Source organism: Amblyraja radiata, chromosome 25, assembly GCF_010909765.2.
Source record: "Amblyraja radiata isolate CabotCenter1 chromosome 25, sAmbRad1.1.pri, whole genome shotgun sequence".
NCBI lineage: Eukaryota > Metazoa > Chordata > Chondrichthyes > Rajiformes > Rajidae > Amblyraja > Amblyraja radiata.
Genome location: NC_045980.1, coordinates 24,954,023 through 24,975,867, shown reverse-complemented (window position 1 = coordinate 24,975,867; position 21,845 = coordinate 24,954,023). Strand labels below are relative to the sequence as shown.

The window sequence follows — 21,845 nt, the reverse complement described above, 5'->3', positions numbered from 1 at the left end:
ATTTGTAAGGATCTAAAACAAGTGTTGGAATGTGTAGCATTTTAATTAAATAATACAAATTTTCCCTTGCATGACACACTGAAAGCTAAACTAAAAGTGATAAATAAATTCAAAACAATTAGCCTTTTCCTTGCCTGTTGACAACAATGTTAACACCCTGCATAGTCTGGATAAATGCAGAAGACCTTTCGTGTGTGTTTTCTACTTAACCAGCTCTTACCTCGACGGAGATGCGATTTTTATCTGTATCGTATCTATGTCCGCACTGCGGCCCAACATCGAGTAGTTGGTGGCCTTTGCTGGAGAGCGACTTTTGAGAGCTCCACCGCGGGTGCCTACGGGACTTTAACATTGCGGAGCCCGCGATCCCTTTGCCAGGGATCGACCTCAGAGCTCCAACCATGGGTGCCTGCGGACTTTACATCACGGAGCTTGTGGTCTCTAGTCAGAGACCGACTCCGAGAACTCCAAGCCACAGGAGCTTCGACCGCCCCGATACGGGAGCTTCGACCCCCCCGATGCGGGAGTTTCGACCGCCGGCTGCGGGATCTTCGACAGCGGGAGAATAAAGAGGTAGATGATTGGACTTTTTTGCCTTCCATCACAGTGAGGAATGTGGGGAATCCGCTGTGGTGGATGTTTATGTTAATTTTTATGTAGTTGTGTGCCTTGTTGCTTTTCTTTCTCGTAAGGGTGAATGGTAATACGCATATCACTGTACCTTAATTGGTACATGTGACAATAAAGGACCTTTGACCTCTGAAACCGTGCAGAAAAAGTAATTGGCCTGAAATATAACTGTTTATCTCACCACAGATGCTGCCTTGCCTGCTAAGTTTAGCTTACAGATACAGCGCGGAAACAGGCCCTTCGGCCCAACGAGTCCGTGCACATTTTACAATCTTTAACTTACAAACCTGTACATCCTTGGAGTGTGGGAGGAAACCGGAGCACCCGGGGAAAACCCATGTGGTTACGGGGAGAACGTACAAACTTTGTACAGACAACACCTGTAGTCAGGAATAAACCCGGGTCTCTAGTGCTGTAAGGCAGCAACTCTACCTCTGCACTTCCAGCAATTTCTGTTTTTATGTTTATAGAAACTTTCTCTGACTGAAGTCCCGATCTCACCTTGTGCAGCACCAGATCGATCAACCGAACTCTGCTCTGATGCAAGCATTTCCATGAGCCAAGGCAGCAGGTTATCAAAGCAGGACTCGCCCATTCCCTTCACCATGGCTCCCAGAGCTTTTGCAGACACTGTACGAACCTGGTATTTGACAAAAGGACGTCATTGAATTAAAAAGATCAAGCTGAAAAGCAAAACTTCCACACTCATGCCTCACAACACAGAATTCAGAGATTGAAGATAGTATCAGGTTCCATAATAGATTATAATTTTGGTTTAGTAACAGCATCCTGAGCACGGGTTAACCAGGGAGAGCTGCATCAACTCTTACGATTTAGGTACTAAACCAGAATATTGATTAATTCTTAGTTCGAGCACTCATATACCACAATGCATTTACTAAACTTGGCCAAATTCTCAATCATCAATGCATCTACTCATCAGATATTTCACATATTTATTGTCATATTTTCCCAAGATATTGAAGGCAGCAGTTTGGCCCATCTAGCCGAACCCACCTCTCAGACAATCAGTCCTCATCCCCATTTATTTAACTTCAGCCTTCAGGGAGCAATTTAAAGTGGCCAATTAACCTACCAGCATGGTTTTGGGATTACGAGAAGTGACCCATAAGAAATCCACAGTCATAGGGAGACTGCAAAGTCCACACAAAAAACATCCAAAGGTCGGATCAAACCTGGGTGACTGGAGCTGTGTTTAACAAGCATTTCGTTGTCTCTGTACTGTACACTGACAATGACAATTAAAATTGAATCTGAATCTGAATCACCATTTTAGCTCCAGGTAATCACAATGATACCGACTGGGGAGAGCAAAGACTCTTACCTCTGGAACAGGGTCCAGCAGAGAAAGCTTCAATCCGGGCATCACACTGGGCAGGTACGGTGCAAGATCCTGCAACCATGCCAATGGAAAATAATTAGCAAGTCTGGTTTGATAACAATATTCTCCTCTTTAAGAAAAGAAAATGTTGAAATATACAGCAGTTCCAAAACATTAAAACTCACCAGCAGCTGCTTTACGGGCTCTTCCAGCATTTTCTAGTGCACAATTGCAATATCACAATATTTTGTAATCTTACACTAGCTCGTCACAGTTAACTAAACACCTTACACTTGTTTGGTTAATTAGATTTGGAGCTGCACTGTGGATAAGGGGCAACCAGTGACGACTAGACCCAGACAGATTTCCAAAAAGCATTTCATAAAGTGCCACATCAGGTATTATTGTGAAAAGTTTATAGCAGTGTATTGGCATGGAAGGAAGAATAAATGGCGAATGGAAAGCAGAGAGTAGACATGAATGGGTGTTTTCTGGTTGGCCAGGTACAATAAGTGGTGTTGCACAGGAATTGGTGCTGGGCCGTCAAGGTTTTATAATTTACATAAATGACGGATGAATTCACCGAAGGTCTGGTTGCTAAATTTACTTGTAGCACAAGACAGAAATCAAGCTGAGAAGAGGACGTATGTAGATAGATTTAAGTGGGCAACGATTAAGCAATAGGAATATCACGCAGGAAACTGAAATTGCTTTTGGCAGGAAAAATAAAAATAAAATTAAATAATGAGATTTAATTTACAGTTCATATGCAGGTACAGTTTATTGCAAAGAGAATTGAATACAAAACTAGAGATTATCTAGGCATTGGCAAAGCCACAGCTGGAGTACGCTGCACAGTATTGGTCTATTTAAGGAAAGATGTAAACATATTGGAATCAGTTCAGAAATGGTTTAGCTAGCAGATTGATATGTTGAACCATTCGGTTGTCTTCTAAGTGAAGACTGATTAGACTAGATGTACCCAGTGGGGTTTTGGAGAGCAAGATGGGATTTAATTGAAACAGAAGGTACACAAAAATGCTGGAGAAACTCAGCGGGTGCAGCAGCATCTATGGCGCGAAGGAAATAGGCAACGTTTCGGCCCGAAACGTTATCTATTTCCTTCACTCCATAGATGCTGCTGCACCCGCTGAGTTTCTCCAGCATTTTTGTGTAACTTCGATTTTCCAGCATCTGCAGTTCCTTCTTAAACATTTAATTAAAACAGATTTTGACAGTTTTGCAGGGCTGAATGTGGAGAGAATGTTTCCACTTGTGGGAAGATCTGGAAATAGAAACATAGAAATTAGGTGCAGGAGTAGGCCATTCGGCCCTTCGAGCCTGCACCGCCATTCAATATGATCATGGCTGATCATCCAACTCAGTATCCCGTACCTGCCTTCTCTCCATACCCTCTGATCCCCTTAGCCACAAGGGCCACATCTAACTCCCTCTTAAATATAGCCAATGAACTGGCCTCGACTACCCTCTGTGGCAGAGAGTTCCAGAGATTCACCACTCTCTGTGTGAAAAAAGTTCTTCTCATCTCGGTTTTAAAGGATTTCCCCCTTATCCTTAAGCTGTGACCCCTTGTCCTGGACTTCCCCAACATCGGGAGCAATCTTCCTGCATCTAGCCTGTCCAACCCCTTAAGAATTTTATAAGTTTCTATAAGATCCCCTCTCAATCTCCTAAATTCTAGAGAGTATAAACCAAGTCTATCCAGTCTTTCTTCATAAGACAGTCCTGACATCCCAGGAATCAGTCTGGTGAACCTTCTCTGCACTCCCTCTATGGCAATAATGTCCTTCCTCAGATTTGGAGACCAAAACTACGCAATACTCCAGGTGTGGTCTCACCAAGACCCTGTACAACTGCAGTAGAACCTCCCTGCTCCTATACTCAAATCCTTTTGCTATGAAAGCTAACATACCATTCGCTTTCTTCACTGCCTGCTGCACCTGCATGCCCACTTTCAATGACTGGTGTACCATGACACCCAGGTCTCGCTGCATCTCCCCTTTTGCTAGTCGGCCACCATTTAGATAATAGTCTGCTTTCCTGTTTTTGCCACCAAAATGGATAACCTCACATTTATCCACATTATACTGCAACTGCCAAACATTTGCCCACTCACCCAGCCTATCCAAGTCACCTTGCAGTCTCCTAGCATCCTCCTCACAGCTAACACTGCCCCCCAGCTTAGTGTCATCCGCAAACTTGGAGATATTGCCTTCAATTCCCTCATCCAGATCATTAATATATATTGTAAATAGCTGGGGTCCCAGCACTGAGCCTTGCGGTACCCCACTAGTCACTGCCTGCCATTGTGAAAAGGACCCGTTTACTCCTACTCTTTGCTTCCTGTTTGCCAGCCAGTTCTCTATCCACATCAATACTGAACCCCCAATGCCGTGTGCTTTAAGTTTGTATACTAATCTCTTAAGTGGAACCTTGTCGAAAGCCTTCTGGAAGTCCAGATACACCACATCCACTGGTTCTCCCCTATCCACGCTACTAGTTACATCCTCGAAAAATTCTATAAGATTCGTCAGACATGATTTACCTTTTGTAAATCCATGCTGACTTTGTCCAATTATTTCACCACTTTCCAAATGTGCTGCTATCCCATCTTTAATAACTGACTCTAGCAGTTTCCCCACTACCGATGTTAGACTAACTGGTCTGTAATTCCCCGTTTTCTCTCTCCCTCCCTTCTTAAAAAGTGGGGTTACGTTTGCTACCGGCCAATCCTCAGGAACTACTCCAGAATCTAAAGAGTTTTGAAAGATTATTACTAATGCATCCACTATTTCTGGAGCTACTTCCTTAAGTACTCTGGGATGCAGCCTATCTGGCCCTGGGGATTTATCGGCTTTTAATCCATTCAATTTACCCAACACCACTTCCCGGCTAACCTGGATTTCACTCAATTCCTCCAACTCCTTTGGCCCGCGGTCCCCTGCTATTTCCGGCAGATTATTTATGTCTTCCTTAGTGAAGACAGAACCAAAGTAGTTATTCAATTGGTCCGCCATATCCTTGTTCCCCATGATCAACTCACCTGTTTCTGACTGCAAGGGACCTACATTTATTTTAACTAATCTCTTTCTTTTCACATATCTATAAAAACTTTTGCAGTCAGTTTTTATGTTTCCTGCCAGTTTTCTTTCATAATCTATTTTTTCTTTCCTAATTAAGCCCTTTGTCCTCCTCTGCTGGTCTCTGAATTTCTCCCAGTATGCTGCTTTTTCTGGCTAATTTGTACGCATCATCCTTCGCTTTGATACTATCCCTGATTTCCCTTGTTATCCACGGATGTACTACCTTCCTTGATTTATTCTTTTGCCAAACTGGGATGAACAATTTTTGTAGTTCATCCATGCAGTCTTTAAATGTCTTCCATTGCATATCCACCGTCAACCCTTTTAGAATTAATTGCCAGTCAATCTTGGCCAATTCACGTCTCATACCCTCAAAGTTACCTTTCTTTAAGTTCAGAACCATTGTTTCTGAATTAACAATGTCACTCTCCATCCTAATGAAGAACTCAACCATATTATGGTCACTCTTGCCCAAGGGGGCACGTACAACAAGACTGCTAACTAACCCTTCCTCATTACTCAATACCCAGTCTAAAATAGCCTGCTCTCTCTTTGATTCCTCTACATGTTGATTTAGATAACTATCCCGCATACATTCCAAGAAATCCTCTTCCTCAGCACCCCTGCCAATTTGATTCACCCAATCTATATGTAGATTGAAGTCACCCATTATAACGGTTTTGCCTTTGTCACACGCATTTCTAATTTCCTGTTTGATACCATCTCCAACTTCACTACTACTGTTAGGTGGCCTGTACACAACACTCACCAGTGTTTTCTGCCCCTTAGTGTTTCGCAGCTCTACCCATACCGATTCCACATCCTCCAAACTAATGTCCTTCCTTTCCATTGCGTTAATCTCCTCTCTAATCAGCAACGCTACCCCACCTCCTTTTCCTTTCTCTCTATCCCTCCTGAATATTGAATATCCCTGGATGTTCAGCTCCCAGCCTTGGTCACCCTGGAACCATGTCTCCGTGATCCCAACTATATCATAGTCATTAATAGCTATCTGCACATTCAACTCATCCACCTTATTACGAATGCTCCTTGCATTGAGACACAAAGCCTTCAGGCTTGTTTTTACAACACTCTTACCCCTTATACAATTAAGTTGAAAAGTGGCCCTTTTTGATTTTTGCCCTGGTTTTGTCTGCCTGCCACTTTTACTTTTCACCTTGCTACCTATTGCTTCTACCCTCATTTTACACCCCTCTGTCTCTACGCTCACACATTTAAGAAACCCTTTCTCTTTAACTCCATCCTCCACTATCCCATTCGACACCCCACCCCCCTTATTCAGTTTAAAACCACCCGTGTAGCAGTGGCAAACCTGCCTGCCAGAATGCTGGTCCCACACCTGTTAAGAAGCAATCCGTCCCTTTTGTACAGTTCCCCCTTACCCCAAAACAGATCCCAGTGATCTAAGAATCTAAATCCCTGCCCCGTGCACCAGTTCCTCAGCCACACGTTCAGGTCCCGTATCTCCCTGTTCCTGCTATCGCCAGCACGAGGAACTGGAAGCAAACCGGAGATAACAACCCTGGAGGTCCTGCTTTTCAGCATTTTTCCGAGCTCTCTAAAGTCACGCTGCAGAATATTCATCCCCTTCTTTCCGACATCGTTTGTGCCGACATGCACTACCACTTCCGGATGTTCACCTTCGCCCTTGAGGATTTTCTGCACTCTGTCCGTGACATCCTGGATCCTGGCACCAGGAAGGCAGCACACCATCCTCGCATCCCGTCTGTTGCCGCAGAAACCCCTGTCCGTACCTCTCACAATGGAGTCTCCCACTACAATGGCGTTGCCTGCCTTAGGCCTTTTTGGTTCTGGCTCAACAGCCCTATTCGCATCGCAAGCCGGTCCGCCGCTCAGTGTAAACACGTCTTCTGTCCCGACAGCTTCTAAGTGGGTGAACCTGTTCACAAGAGGTACAACACCCGGGGACGTTGGCATTCCATGCTTCCCTCCCTTTCTCACGGTTTCCCACCTTCTCTCTTCCAGAAATAGTTGTCCATTTACAAGTAAGAGAGTGCCCATCTTTAGTTATGAGATGAAATGTTTTCTCTGTGTAACTAACAAGCCTTTGGAATTCTTTTCCACAAAAGGGTTGTGGGTGCATAGTCATTGAATATTTTACAGGCAGGGGTAGATAGATTATTGACAATAAAGGGGGTGGTGGGGAGTGGAAGTATTCCGCAGGATCACAAAGTTGAGGTTACAATCAGATCAGCCATGATTTTATTAAATGGCAGAGCAGGCTTTAAGAACCGTGACCTACTCCTGCTCCTAATTCTTATGTTTGTACGCCGAAAATAATGGTCACAAAATCATGGGCAATATTTGCTAACATCAAATTCTCATTAGAAAGGATGAAGGTCTTATCTGCAACATTGCAAGCATTACCTTCTGGTCTGTAAGAGAGTACATGTTTCCAATGATCTGAGCTGCCATCTTACGGGTATCTGTGGATCGGTCCTGGAAAGCTCTCTGCACAATTGGCATGATCAGGGCCAGAGATGGAGCATCGATAAAGTGGACAAACTTAGTATCCAGCAGAGTCTGAAGGCACAACTGCGTCCTCCTGGATGGATCTGTCAGGGCATCCAGTAGAACTGGGGTAATTGCTGGTCAATAAAAAACACAATGCATTAGTTTAATTATTTGCATCCACATTTAATAAAATGAAAAATAAACCACCAAACTATTCTTCCCTTTATTCACTGCTCTAAATCAATGTATTTAATACTCGGGTATTGGCTACAAATACATAGAAACATAGAAAATAGGTGCAGGAGTAGGCCATTCAGCCCTTCGAGCCTGCACCGCCATTCAATATGATCATGGCTGATCATCCAACTCAGTATCCTGTACCTGCCTTCTCTCCATACCCCCTGATCCCTTTAGCCACAAGGGCCACATCTAACTCCCTCTTAAATATAGCCAATGAACTGACCTCAACTACCTTCTGTGGCAGAGAATTCCACAAATTCATCAGTATATTTAATAAACCCCTCAAGAAAGTTTTGAATTAACTATGTTTGGACTAAACACCTTTAAAGTACACATTCACTTTCCTGCTATCAGATCATTCAAGTTCACTATTACAGACCAAGCACCAGAAAATCCCACAGGACATGGTACTGAACACTGCTGCGGTGTAACCAAATAAAATTGTGAACTTAGAGCTGCATCCATTACTTGATGCGCTCGATTTACCTTGCTCAAAGGAGCTTTTGCCTGCAGTGCTACCTGGAGCTGTTTATTCTGCAACAAACTTGGATCAGACTCACAGGTTTGATCAGTGAGCCACATGTCAATAATAATGAACTACAAAATGAAGACAAGTTTGGTTCATATATTGGATTATCTATCTTCTCAAGGAAGGCTTATTGCTTAAGGGCCTGACCTGTGTCAGGCATTTATTTTTGTGATTTACCTCATGATGCCAGCCTGTCTGGAAAATTGGACCTGCCCAAGGTGGGATCTTGGGTACATCTCTACAATTGTATTCTATTGTCTAATCCACCATGACATAGTGCATTGGGAAACCACGCAGGGAAGAACGGTTCATTTGAAGGGATTTTATATGTAGTCTTGTAAAGGATGAATGGCAAATGTTGTCCAAAAGCTGCAACTCACCCAAGATTTCTGGGTTCCTGATCACAGAGCCAATCTGCCGTAAAGCCTGCTGTCCTGCCTTCTGCACCTTCACATGGGAATCCGTCAGGACCTCGGTCAGCTTGGGGACAATGTTCGGCAGACAGGACGACAGCTGCTTCGGAGCACAGTATGCCATGGCACCCAGCAATTCAACTGAACCTAAAGTTACAAGATGGACATCAGTTCAAGGATTCATCCAGGACACAGAGCGGTTTAGATAAAAACCACAGACTCAGCTACAAGCAAATTCTATGCATCATTTTCCTGTATTTCATTTAACTTGAAAAATAACAGAGAAATCTCAAAGAATAACATTTAATACACTAAATTAACTTTGGGTAAACTTTGAGAAGCTGGGTTACAAATACATTCATCGGTACAGAACAGAATATATTTACATGCTGGCTGACTTCACATCTCTACCTGGTATGATCATAAGCAGCAGCACTTTCTACATGTAATTGAGATGTGCATCAGATGAGTGGGAGCAAAATCTTTGTGGAGTCATGCATGTGCAGGAAGGGAAAGGAATGATGTATGCAAGTATATGGCTCAACTTTCTGGGACCTGATGGAATACTCATTTCTCTGTAACTTTACAAGGGAAATAAAAAATAAAATTCATCTTGTGGAGGGGTTCCTGACTGGAAACGTTAAAGAATGGATCGACTGGGCTAATATCCACTAGAATTTAGACGGATGAGAGGAGTTCTTATAGAAACATATAAAATACTTAAGAGATTAGACAGGCTAGATGCAGGAAAAATGTTCCTGATGTTGGAGTCCAGAACCAGGGGTCACAGTTTAAGAATAAGGGGCAGGCCATATAGGACTGAGATGAGGAAAAACCTTTTCATCCAGAAAAGTTGTGAATCTGTGGAATTTTCTGCCACAGAAGGCAGTGGAGGCCAATTCACTGGATGTTTTCAAGACAATTAAGATATAGCTCTTAGGGCTAATGGAATCAAGGGATATGGGGAGGAAGCAGGAATGGGGTACTGATTTTGGATGATCAGCCAGATCATAATGAATGGCGGTGCTGGCTCAAAGGGCCGAATGGCCGACTCCTGCACCTATATTCTATGTTAACTAGTTCTGCTTTCCACTAGATGCTGCTTGACTGTCAGAGTTCTTCCAGCATTTTTTCTTTTGTTTCAGATTCCAGCATCTGCAGTTTCCTTCCCCCTTCCCCCGCCCCACCAAAAAAAAAAATTACCCTTGCTCTCTGTTTTTTCCCCATTCCCTTACCCACTGATGGCAACTTCCCACATGAGTGGGAATCTTTGTGGAGTGATAAAATGGAGTGATTTTTTTAGTCAATATCCCAGTGATATCCCAATGGTGCCACTGAATCCAGGGGTGAGAGAGAGGGGTATGAGAAGAAAATCTTCTGGGTTCTTTAAAGTTGGAAAGTGAGAGATCCAAAGCAGTTGAGCAAAGTGGACTTGGTTTTACCTGCCCAGCTCCTGTCAGATGGACAAAGTTAAAATCATCATTTGACGATACCTGCTTTAGTTCTCCAGGATTCCTCCTCCAGGGCAACAAGAAGTGATGGCAGCACAAGCTTCACACCATGTGCACTCAGATTCCGCATCACTGCCTTCGCAGTATCATCAGATGCCTGTGAGGAAGACAAGTTGCAGGTACGGGTGTTACGTACACTTGAGAACTATCGCGAGAAGTTAATAACAGACCAGCGTTTATATTATTAATCTAATCCCACAAAAGAAATTAGCACCAATACTGTTTATCTGTAACCTTTACAGGTAACATGAGGAGGCCACTTAATGTCCAGGCCACACGCACAAACATAAAAAAAGACAAGGTACAGTAAAAGGCTAGTTACAAGCAAAAGATCCACTGACCTCTCGGACATACTGGTTGCCATCACCAAAACACAACAGCAAGTGAGGAAGCACGTGCACCACATATGGCTCAAAGAGTTTCCCCAACATATTGCACAACATCTCAAAAGCAAACAGAGCACCTACGAAGAAGGGCAACAAAAAGTAAATGATTTTACTGAGGCTCATGGGAATACCTGCACTATACAACGTACAAGGAAGATAGGACATTCCCAGACACTATTAGTAAAATGCTGTTGGGCCAAATGAGTGGCGTTTACCTGGTATTTGGAGTTATTAAAAAAATCAACATTTGAATTTGTGTGTCAACATTAATTCAATCATATATATAGTGCTACATCATAGTGCTCCAATTGAAAACAATAAAATTATTTCTGTGGCACTGATCAGTTCTTAAAAAGCACTCCAGGGCAAGATGGTGCAGACACTGAAATTGATGCATTGGAGGTAGACCCTGTGCCTCATTTTGTTGTTACTATCAGCTCTTGAGCAAGCCTGCATGCCATCCTTTTCCAGTATTCCAATATTCTCTTGATGATCCCTTCAACTTTAGTCGCATCAGTTTCCTCAGGAATTCCACATTCTAATAACTTTTGTGCAAAGATTCTAAGCTTACCTTTTTGGCTTCTCGGGGCTGATTCTACGAATAGGCCCCAGTGATACAAAATTACCAGTTACTGCAAGAAATCTGTCATTACTTGTCCCAAAGTACCTTCACAATTCCATACATTTTTATTCAACGAGTTTTCCCTAAACCTCTATTATATTAAATGACAGTCTTTGATCAATGGAGCCACAGTAAATGATGCAAGACAACAGTAAATGACGCAATCAATAAATATAAATGTGAAAAGTTTTAAATTGGTGGATCATGTGCCGAGATTACAATACAGAGAAAGCAAATCTGAATTTACCCCACAGGGCTGAATTAAATAAAACGATACGTTAACATTTACTTGAAAATAAAACTTTTGACGTTGTTAACACTGGAACAGCTGTTCAACAGCTAACCTTTCAAAGCGAGGACTAAGGAAAAGCAATGATCACTTTACAGTGCATTATCACTGCTGTTTACAATGGTGTTTAGATCATCTACACGCAGACATTAAATCAGTTAAAATAACATTTGGAGCTGTCCCATTTGCAAAAGACTTTGACGCTGTGGGTGGTATCCCAACCATCACATCAACTGTTGTCATTCAGCGTGGATTTCTGAGGTTTAAATTTAGTAATAAGCAGATGCTCTTCTCACCTTCCCTTCTCCGGAAGTTCTTCTTGTCCTGAATAGCATCTGTCAGTGTCACCATTATTTCCTGCTGCTTCAGGGCGAGAATCCCCAATCCTTTTACCAGTCCAGCCAGACCATATGCTGCCCCTTTCCGCTCAGCGTATTTATCCGACTCCAGTAATAGCTGCAGCAATTTCTGAACCATGCCAGCGGCATCATCTCTGATGGCAGGTACCAGTGGAGGCAGGCAGCTAGCCACCGACTCCTGAACCTACAAAAGCAAACACGTTTACTACAGCAGGGAACAAATTACAGTGAAACAGGGCCCACAGTCATAGACAACGTCTAATCTTGAGTAGATTCAGATTGATATACAAGATAGCTAGGCCCAAATGTTTGACATCAGAGGATTATATTGGCATCTATAAATTAATTTCCAATTCTAAAGCTTTGAAGCAAAGAAAGAATGAATCTATGTACTGAGCTCCTGATGTGCTCAGCAAAGTGCTTTGCAATCCATTAAAGTTACTTTTTGAAGTGTGGTCACGGCTGCAACAGCTGACACTTGACATCTACAGTCTTGCAGTCAGAGAAAGAGACAACACAGAAACCGTGCCCCAATCGCTCTGAGTCGACGTTGATCATTAATCATCCATTTACACAACTCACAATTTGTAATTCCTCATTCTCAACTCCCCCCAGCTTCTTAATTTTACCACGCATCAATATTCCAGGGGCAATCCACAGTAAACAATTAACCCACCTATACAGAAGAATTAGGATGTGGGATGAAACCAGAGCACCAGGAGGAAATCCATGTGACAGAATCCTAGGTGGGGATTAAACCAACGACCCTGGTCCTGCACCACCCTATTTTGCAGACATCAAGTATCCAAAAACTGCAGAGTGACGATGACTAAAATATATTTCATTATTTCAGGAGAGGTAAATTCAATACAGAGGAGAATCCTGATCAACTTCGAGTATTGACACAAGGCCTTTTACAGTCTCCTGAGACAGCACAGACAGTCTCTAACCTCTCATCTGGAAAGTCAGTGTGTTGGATGGGACAGCAGTCGTCCTGTACTGCTTTGTAGTGCCCGCCTAAACACGATGACGCAGTGCCCAGAGTTGGAACAGGATCCCCAAGTGAGCTGCCAATGAGCCAAGGACTGGAGTACATTAGTACAGTACAGGGCATCGGAAATGTCCTCGTTCTTCAGGGAACGGGGATTCCCCTCCGCCACCATAGATGAGGCTCACACCAGGGTCTCATCCATACCCCGTAACACTGCTCTCTCTCCCCATCCCCGCACACGCAACAAGGGCAGAGTCCCTCTGGTCCTCACCTTTCACCCCACCAGCCGGCAAATACAACACATAATCCTCCGCCATTTCCGCCACCTCCAACGTGACCCCACCACTCGCCACATCTTCCCATCTCCCCCCATGTCTGTCTTCCGCAAAGACCGCTCCCTCCGCAACTCCCTCGTCAATTCTTCCCTTCCCTCCCGCACCACCCCCTCCCCGGGCACTTTCCGTTGCAACCGCAAGAAATGCAACACCTGTCCCTTCACCTCCCCCCTCGACTCCATTCAAGGTCCCAAGCAGTCGTTCCAGGTGCGACAAAGGTTCACCTGTATCTCCTCCAACCTCATCTACTGCATCTGCTGCTCTAGATGTCAGCTGATTTACATCGGTGAGACCAAGCGTGGGTTGGGCGACCGTTTCGCCGAACACCTCCGCTCAGTCCGCAATAACCTACCTGACCTCCCGGTGGCTCAGCACTTCAACTCCCCCTCCCATTCCCAATCCGACCTCTCTGTCCTGGGTCTCCTCCATTGCCAGAGTGAGCAACAGCGGAAATTGGAGGAACAGCACCTCATATTCCGTCTGGGGTCCTTGCGTCCTTATGGCATCAACATTGAATTTTCCCAATTTGGCTAGCCCGTGCTGTCTCCTCCCCTTCCTTCACCCTCTAGCTGTCTCCTCCCACCCTCCCATCCGCCCGCCCTCGGGCTCCTCCTCCTCCTCCCTTTTTCCTTCTTTCTTTCCCCACCCCCCATCAGCCTGAGGAAGGGTTTCGGCCCGAAACGTCGCCTATTTCCTTCGCTCCATAGATGCTGCTGCACCCGCTGAGTTTCCCCAGCAATTTTGTGTACCTTTAGTACAGTACCTGTTGGGATGGCGTTGAGAGTGCAGTGATGAGCTTTGCCACAATGGGTTTTACTTTGGGATCGCTCTTATCCAAATGCTTTGCCAGAGAACCCATGAGAATGACCACACTTTGCCTCACAGCATCATAATTCGCATCATTAGGGGCATTTCTCAGGAACTCTTCAAATACCGGTAGGAGTGAAGTGACATTATCCTACAGGGAAAAGGGAACAGTAGGTTACTGGAACAATTTGCAAAGTCTGGCACCATAGAATAATACACATTTACAGCATATGAGATGATTATTCATGCCATTGTGTTTATGCTAGGCAAATCTGGGCAATGTCAGCTAATCCCACTCTTAGCCCAGAGTTCAATAAATTGAATTCATCCAACATTTAATGTGGTGTGGGGTTTTATCTCCAGCATGTCAGACATTGAATGGAAATATCCTTACACTAATTAAGTTATACTTATGCCCCCCCCCCCCCATTATCGATCTGCCTGTTGAAAAAAAAAAAACTTATTGATTGATAAGTGAAGAGAAAACTAGATCAATTTTTTTATACATGCCAATTGAATATCCACTCGACTGTATCTCCTCAGTTCAAGAAAAACAATCACATCTTCAAGAGTTTCTCTGCATAACTATAATTCCATAGCTCTAAAATCATCCTTGTAGATCCCTTCTGCATCCTCTCTAACGCCACCACATCCTTCCTTGAGTATGGCAACCAAATATGCAAAGTGCTCTCACTGCAGTCTAACATTTATAACAGTTTGTCAGTTTTAGTGCCACGTTTTTTATGTTATGTTATAATCAGATACAATTTGGTATAGCTAGGGAGGTAAGCAACAAATAAAAATGTACAAATCAAACACGATATGGGCTACAAACAGGCCATGTGCAATGAGCTCAATGAGCTTAACTTGCATTCATTTAACACTCCTCACAATTAAAACAAATATTTAAAGGGATAGGTGCACCTGGCCAACCAAGTCTACAAACATATTTGTAGTCACTAGCCAGCAACATCAATTCCTCCTTTAAAAGTCCCTATCTATATACTTTCAAAATATCTTCTGAAATTTCAAGAATTATACCATCAGAGTTTGTAAATTCATGTTATATCTATTTCACATGCATAATAATGAACTGTGACATCCTTAAGTAAGGTATCATAACCTGTTTGCTAATTCTTTACTTCCAATACAATTTATCAACTATTGTCTTATTACTGTTCCACTAATTATGGTATCATTTAAAGAATACCTCTATCACAAAGGAATGGCATCGTCATGAGTCACTTCTTTAAATTATTAGAAATACTCACCACATCTCAGAAGAAAACCCAAGGCAAACAATATCTTTGAATGAAGGCAAGCTTAGTTGTATTTACACTGTTCTTTCATGACCTCAACATCCCAAAGCACTTACAGCTAATTAAATATGATTAAAATGTGGTCATTTGGCCACAGCCAATTGGCATTAAATAATCCCATAACTAAATATAATAATAGCAGTTGGTTTGTTTTCTAAGTGCTGTTAGGCAAGGGACAAACGTTGGCCTGAACACCCTTGCCATATATCAGCTAGTGGCTTGCGAACATTTCCTGCATTTAATATCTGATCTGAAATACAACACTTCCAATGATACAGCATCTCTTCAACTGAGCAAAAGAGTGTCAACCAAGATTTTCATGCTCATGTCCCTCCAGTCCTCTACCTCAGAGACAATGTCCTCCCAGTGGAGAGACTGAGTTACGGTTTAAGATCTTTTAAGATTCCCAGTGGCTCCACAGCTGCTACAAGCACCTCAATAATGTGTCCATTCTTGATAAACGATTTGTCAACCATTATCAAATCATTGATGTTTGAACACCATGAATCCAGTGCCACAAAAGTTAGTTACTTCATACAGTAGACAGACCTACCTTTCCATGGGTGTTAAGTGCAGAAAGAGCTGCATCCAACATGCACTTTCTGACCTCAGGGTGACGGTCATTCAAGGCTTCCGGCACATAGAATTGAAATAGGAGCTTGACTTGTGATCCATCAAAATACTGGGAAAGTTTGTTCAAAGCCAGAGCAATTCCACACCTACAGAAGTGAGAGCACTCCATTACAAGCTTTTCCTCACATGTTAAATAGCAGTTTACATAAGCCTGAGCATAAAATCCCAAGCAAATACTCAGTAAAATGGTCTCACAAAGGTCTAAGAGATCTTCGTTTCAATTGTATCTGTTGGATGACAATCAAGAAGGGCTAGCCAAAAATGGCAAAATTGTCTGAAGGGTCCCGACCTGAAACGTCACCTATCCTTTTTCTCAGGACATACTGCTTGACCCAGTGAGTTATTCTAGCACCTTTTGCCTATCTAAGCCAAAACATTTGCATCTGCTTTAGCGGGAAGAAAGAGCCCATACAATCTGCCTCCAAGCATGTCCACAGACCTCTGCTGGAAGGTATACATATGCATAGAAATTGAGGCTAGGCTCAGCAACAGCTCCTTTACCAGTTACTACTTTGGTCAAATAAATTTGGCCATTTGGATGAGATCCTGGAGGGAAACTGGCATTGATGGAACACCACCTTCATATTCACCACCATTTGCATAGTACCTCAACTTAAAAATGCCACCATTCCTTTGTAGCTGGTGGTCAAGATCCCTCAACTCCACAATGAATGATGCAATGCACAGTTACAGCCCAATGTACAAAGGAGTCACCAACCCAAATTTGTAAATCAGTTTCTTTGCAAGTGGAATAGAGTTCTAATGTCAACACATGGGTCAGAGACGAATGTTGCTATATATCCTGAGCCCCCTTGATTTGTTTTTAAATTGCTGGGTGTTGAAACCTCAATATGACCATCCACCCTTCGGAATAGTTGAGGCATAATGGGACATGCTACAGCTATTTGTAAATGTGGCATTCATATATCAGGGAGTATTTGTCCTTCATTGCATGTACTGAATGCTTAGATAGCTATAGATAAGGAATAAATGCTGGCCTTGGCAATAAGGCACACATGACAAGCAATAACATGCAAAAATAATTTCCAGCTCAGATTTAGGTTTACTGTACATGAATGGCATCAAGGAGGAACAACAGAGGAAAAGGCACTGCATGTTAGCTACTCTTCACAAAACGTTCAGACACCGTACCTGGCTTCCCACTGATCAGGTGGAGATTCGGATATTACTCGACCAAGAGCATCCAACACTGGAGGTGGCCTCTGCACAAAACAATTAGATTCATCAGTAATTACTAACAACTGAAAGCTAGAAATTAACATTGACATGAACTCAAAGAATGAACGTGAGAAAAAGTTTCTAAATATTTTCCTTCCTCCTTTAACAAAATGAAAACTTCAACGTTTTAATGTTCTTCTGTTTGTTTTATGTGGGGGAGGGGGGGAGGGGATCAGGGGAAACTCTTTTTTTAAGTTCTTACCTTGCCGGAGATGTGATTAATCTTTGGATCACCTTCTCCGGCGCGCTCTGCGGCCTTCCATCAATGGAGCTGGAACGCTCCTCGGACTGACTTTGAGCCCTATCGCGGGGCGTGGACTTAACATCGGAGCTGACCCCTTGCCTGGGATCACTCCCAATGCGACCTCCGTGGATTTACCATCAAGCTCGCAGTCGGGTGAGGCTAGTCGGGACGTTCCAACGTCGCGGAAGGTTCGACCAGCTCTGACCCGAGGTTCGATCGCCTGCCGCGGGGGAGCTGACATTACCCCCCCCCATGCGGGAGCTTATCACCTTGACGTGGAGGGCCCGAACGCCGCTGGCTATGGGAGTCAAGATCGTCCCGTCAACAGAGGCTCGAGGCCCACGACCGAGGAAGAACTAAGGGAAGAGACTTGAACTTTATTTCGCCTTCTATCACAGTGAGGAATGTGTAGGAGTCACTATGGTGGGTGTTCATGTTAAAATGTGTTTTTGAGTGAACTGGTGCTTTTAATTGTATGACTGACCTGGCAAATGAAATTCTTCGTATGTTGCAAAACATACTTGGCGAATAAAGTGTGATTCTGAATCTGATTCTAAATGTACTTTGTGCCAGCATCACCCAAAACAAATATTCCACCGAATTAACCATGTAAAACTTAATTCCCTCCTCAAGAGTTCTTCCATAAACTAACAAGCAAAGAAAACCCAGGAATCTACACATCCAAGTTTGGATGAGGATCCTTTGCATTCTTTCCTTACATTTCTCCACAAGAGAGCTTACGTAAAATTCTTACATAAAGTTTCTCCTGGTAAATTTCAATCAGCTTAGCCATCACTTCAGCAGCCTGCTGCTGATACTGTGCCACAGCATTGGACAGTGCTTCTGCTCCTGCTTGGCGTATTGCTTCCTCATGATATATCACATCCTTAATCAGTAGTGAGCAGAGGTTTGGCTGCAACTCCAGTGCCATGGCGTCCCACAATCTGAGACATAAAAGGAATCATAAAGGAGCATTTAGATGATCACTGTCGAGAATCCCACAATCGTTTATCTGATGCAGAGCCCAAACAAACAGATAAAGTAGCCACAAAATGCTGGAGTAACTCAGCGGGACAGGCAGCATCTCTGGAGAGACGGGCTGGGTGACGTTTCGGGTGATGTCTGAAGAAGGGTCTCAACCCGAAACGTCACCCATTCCTTCTCTTCGGAGATGCTGCCTGTCACGCTGAGTTACTACAACTTTTTGCATCTATCTAATATATTTAGTGGTCTGTATAACATAATTAAAATAAGATATCAAAACATTTCAAATCACTTATCTTTTATAATGGAACAAAACTAATCACAACGGAATACCTTTTATAAACAAAGAACATTAAAATATCTCAGTCAATTCCATACTTTTCAAAACATAATCACTTCTATAACACTGGGGGAAACAACCAATTTTCATTAATCAGCTCCTCGAAACAGCAATGAAAATAATCAATCAGTTTTAGTAATGTTGATTAAAGAACAGTACTAAGTCTCAGACAGTACTAATAACTTCCTTCCTCTACTTTAAACTAGTGCCATGGGATCTCTTGCAACAGCTGTGAGACCAAAGGTTTAATATCTATTTTAGAAGAAGCCATCCCAAGAGAGCAGTATTTCCACAGAATTGTACTACAAATCACAATGGTACCAGGAAAAATAAAATCATAATGACTTCTTATAACTGGAGGTTGGATATGTAGTAGGCTTATAGGGCATACTCAATGAGTACTTTTATTGTGCGATGATAGACTACTCAAAAACTAATGAAGAAACATTAAGTTATGAGCACTCTTATCATCACAATAGGTTGCCAGTAAACAAGTCCTTACTTTTTAGCCTGCAGTCTGCTCTCATCATCGACGTCAAACTGGGAAATCCACAGTCTGCGCAGTAGGTTCAATCCATTCTTCTCATCACTGTCTGGAGTGGGCAGCACCATGTTCATCTCCAGCAATCCCTGCAAAACAGCAGAAGCACAGGGTGACTTCTACCATCTATTAAGCCTGCCTTAAACTTCAATAGAACAAATTACAGAACCTTAAAAGGTGTCAGCCACGTGTCAATGGCAGTAGCACTTAGTGCTAAAAGGCTGCAAGTTCACATCCACTTTCAGAGACCCAAGTGCAAAATCTAAGGTGACATAATGCAAAATAAGGATGTAAAGCACCAATGTGGGGACTGAGAGTATGCAACTCAGAGGGCGAAAATGATTCATGATACTATATTCAAATGCAGCAGGCAGAATCCCCCTCGGGCTTGTCCAATTGCTATCAATGGATGGTCAGCACCTCATATTTCGCTTGGCTTGCTTACACCCCAGCGGTATGAACATTAACTTCTCTAACTTCAAGCAGCCCTTGTTTTCCCTCTCTCCATCCCCTCTGACCAGTCTTACTGTCTCAGACAACATTTTATCTCTGTACTGCCCAATCCCCTGACATCAGTCAGAAGAGGGGTCTCAGAAACAAAGAAACATAGAAAATAGGTACAGGAGTAGGCCATTCGGCTCTTCGAGCCAGCAACGCCATTCAATATGATGATCATGGCTGATCACCCAAAATCAGTACCCTGTTCCTGCTTTCCCCCCCATATCCCTTGATTCCCTTAGCCCTATGAGCTAAATCTAACTCTCTTTTGAAAACATCCAGTGAATTGGCCTCCACTGCCTTCTGTTCCACAGATTCATAACTCTCTGGGTGAAAAAGTTTCTCCTCATCTCAGTCCTAAATGGCCTATTCTTAAACTGTGACCCCTGGTTCTGGATTCTCCCAACATCGCGAACATTTTTTCCTGCATCTTCCCTGTCCAATCCTCTAAGAATTTTATATGTAATAATTTTATAAGATCCCCTCTCATCCTTTAAATTCCAGCAAATACAAGCCCAGTTGACCCATTCTTTCATCATACGTCAGTCCCGCCATCCCGGGAATTAACCTCATGAACCTACGCTGCACTCCCTCAATAGCAATAATGTCCTTCCTCAAATTATGAGACCAAAATTGTAAACAATACTCCAGGTGCAGTCTCACCAGGGCCTTGTACAACTGCAGTAGGACCTCCTTGCTCCTAAATTCAAATCCTCTTACAATGAAGGCCAAAATGCCATTGGCTTGCTTCACTGCCTGCTGTACCCGCATGCTTACTTTCAGTGACTGATGTTCAAGCACACCCAGGTCTCTACCCACCTACCCTTCTCCTAATCTGACACCATTCAGATAATAGGTAGAGTATACTCCAACAAAAATGCTGGAGTAACTCAGCGGGACAGGCAGCATCTCTGGAGAGAAGGACATTTCGGGGCGAGACCCTTCTTCAGACTGACGAAGGTATGTCTACCATTCAGATAATAATCTGCCTTCCTGTTCTTGCCATCAAAGTGGACAACCTCACATTTATCCACATTATACTGCATCTGCCATGCTTCTGAGGCTGCGAGTCACCCTGCAGCCTCATAGCAACCTCCTCGCAGCTCACACTGCCACCCAGCTTTGTGTCATCTGCAAACTTAGAGACGTTACATTTAATTCCCCCGTCTAAATTGTCAATATATATTGTTAACAACTGGGGTCCGAGCACCGAGCCTTGCGGCACCCCACTAGTCACTGCCTGCTATTCGGTAAAGGACCCGTTAATTCGTGGTCAACCATATGCTGGGTTTTTGTATCACGTGCCAGTGAGGAATCATGCCTCCTTTACGTCTAAAACACCGAACCCATTGAAATTCCAGTGGAAAGATCCCTTCAGGAACCAATGCAGCTACCCAATGACCCACGTATTTCAATGTTAATAAACAGAAAATGTTAATGGAAGTTTTGTTACCCTGAGAGCAGCATCCCGCACTGCTGAACACGGTGACAGCAGAGCTTGTAAGAGGACATCAATCTCCTCCTGTTCAGCATATGCACATCCTTCCTCTCCACTGCTGCTGGCACACAAGGATGTCAGAGTATTGGAAGCCAGTACCTAAAAGGACAGATGTGATTTTTTTTTCCACATTAGTCTTTATTGCTTTTATGCATACACAAATAAAACACAAATATAACAACGAAACATACAACAATGCAGTGAAACGTACAACAGTGCAGCGGGGGATTCAGTTTACAATTAATGATGCAGTATACAGAACTATCTTCTTATTAAAACATTTTCCAATAACTTACATTATTGTCAATAAAATTATACAGTGTTGATGTCTTTATTTCTATACCTAATCCATTTTTCCCATTTTCTGTTAAACTCGTCTTCTTTCACGCTTAGAGAATATGTCATTTTCTCCATGACAAATATTTCCTGTACTATGTCTAACCATTGTCTAAGTCTGGGTGTGTCCACTCCAAGCCAGTTTCTTGTAATGGCCTA

At 43.1% G+C, this 21,845-nt stretch overlaps 1 protein-coding gene across 1 annotated transcript in view; it reads right to left on the bottom strand.

Moving 5' to 3' along the window:
- gcn1 (GCN1 activator of EIF2AK4) overlaps positions 1-21,845 on the bottom strand; it is an 88,890-nt gene that overhangs the window by 28,597 nt on the left and 38,448 nt on the right. Inside the window, exons 28-40 of the mRNA XM_033043515.1 lie at positions 21,306-21,449; positions 19,316-19,443; positions 18,244-18,433; positions 17,159-17,229; positions 15,927-16,092; positions 14,011-14,205; positions 11,859-12,105; positions 10,607-10,728; positions 10,248-10,362; positions 8,722-8,901; positions 7,486-7,706; positions 1,976-2,044; positions 1,132-1,270 (exon numbers count right to left, since the gene is read on the bottom strand). Of these exons, the coding sequence (XP_032899406.1) occupies positions 1,132-1,270; positions 1,976-2,044; positions 7,486-7,706; positions 8,722-8,901; positions 10,248-10,362; positions 10,607-10,728; positions 11,859-12,105; positions 14,011-14,205; positions 15,927-16,092; positions 17,159-17,229; positions 18,244-18,433; positions 19,316-19,443; positions 21,306-21,449 (1,987 nt within the window). The remainder of the gene's footprint in view (positions 1-1,131; positions 1,271-1,975; positions 2,045-7,485; positions 7,707-8,721; positions 8,902-10,247; positions 10,363-10,606; positions 10,729-11,858; positions 12,106-14,010; positions 14,206-15,926; positions 16,093-17,158; positions 17,230-18,243; positions 18,434-19,315; positions 19,444-21,305; positions 21,450-21,845) is intronic.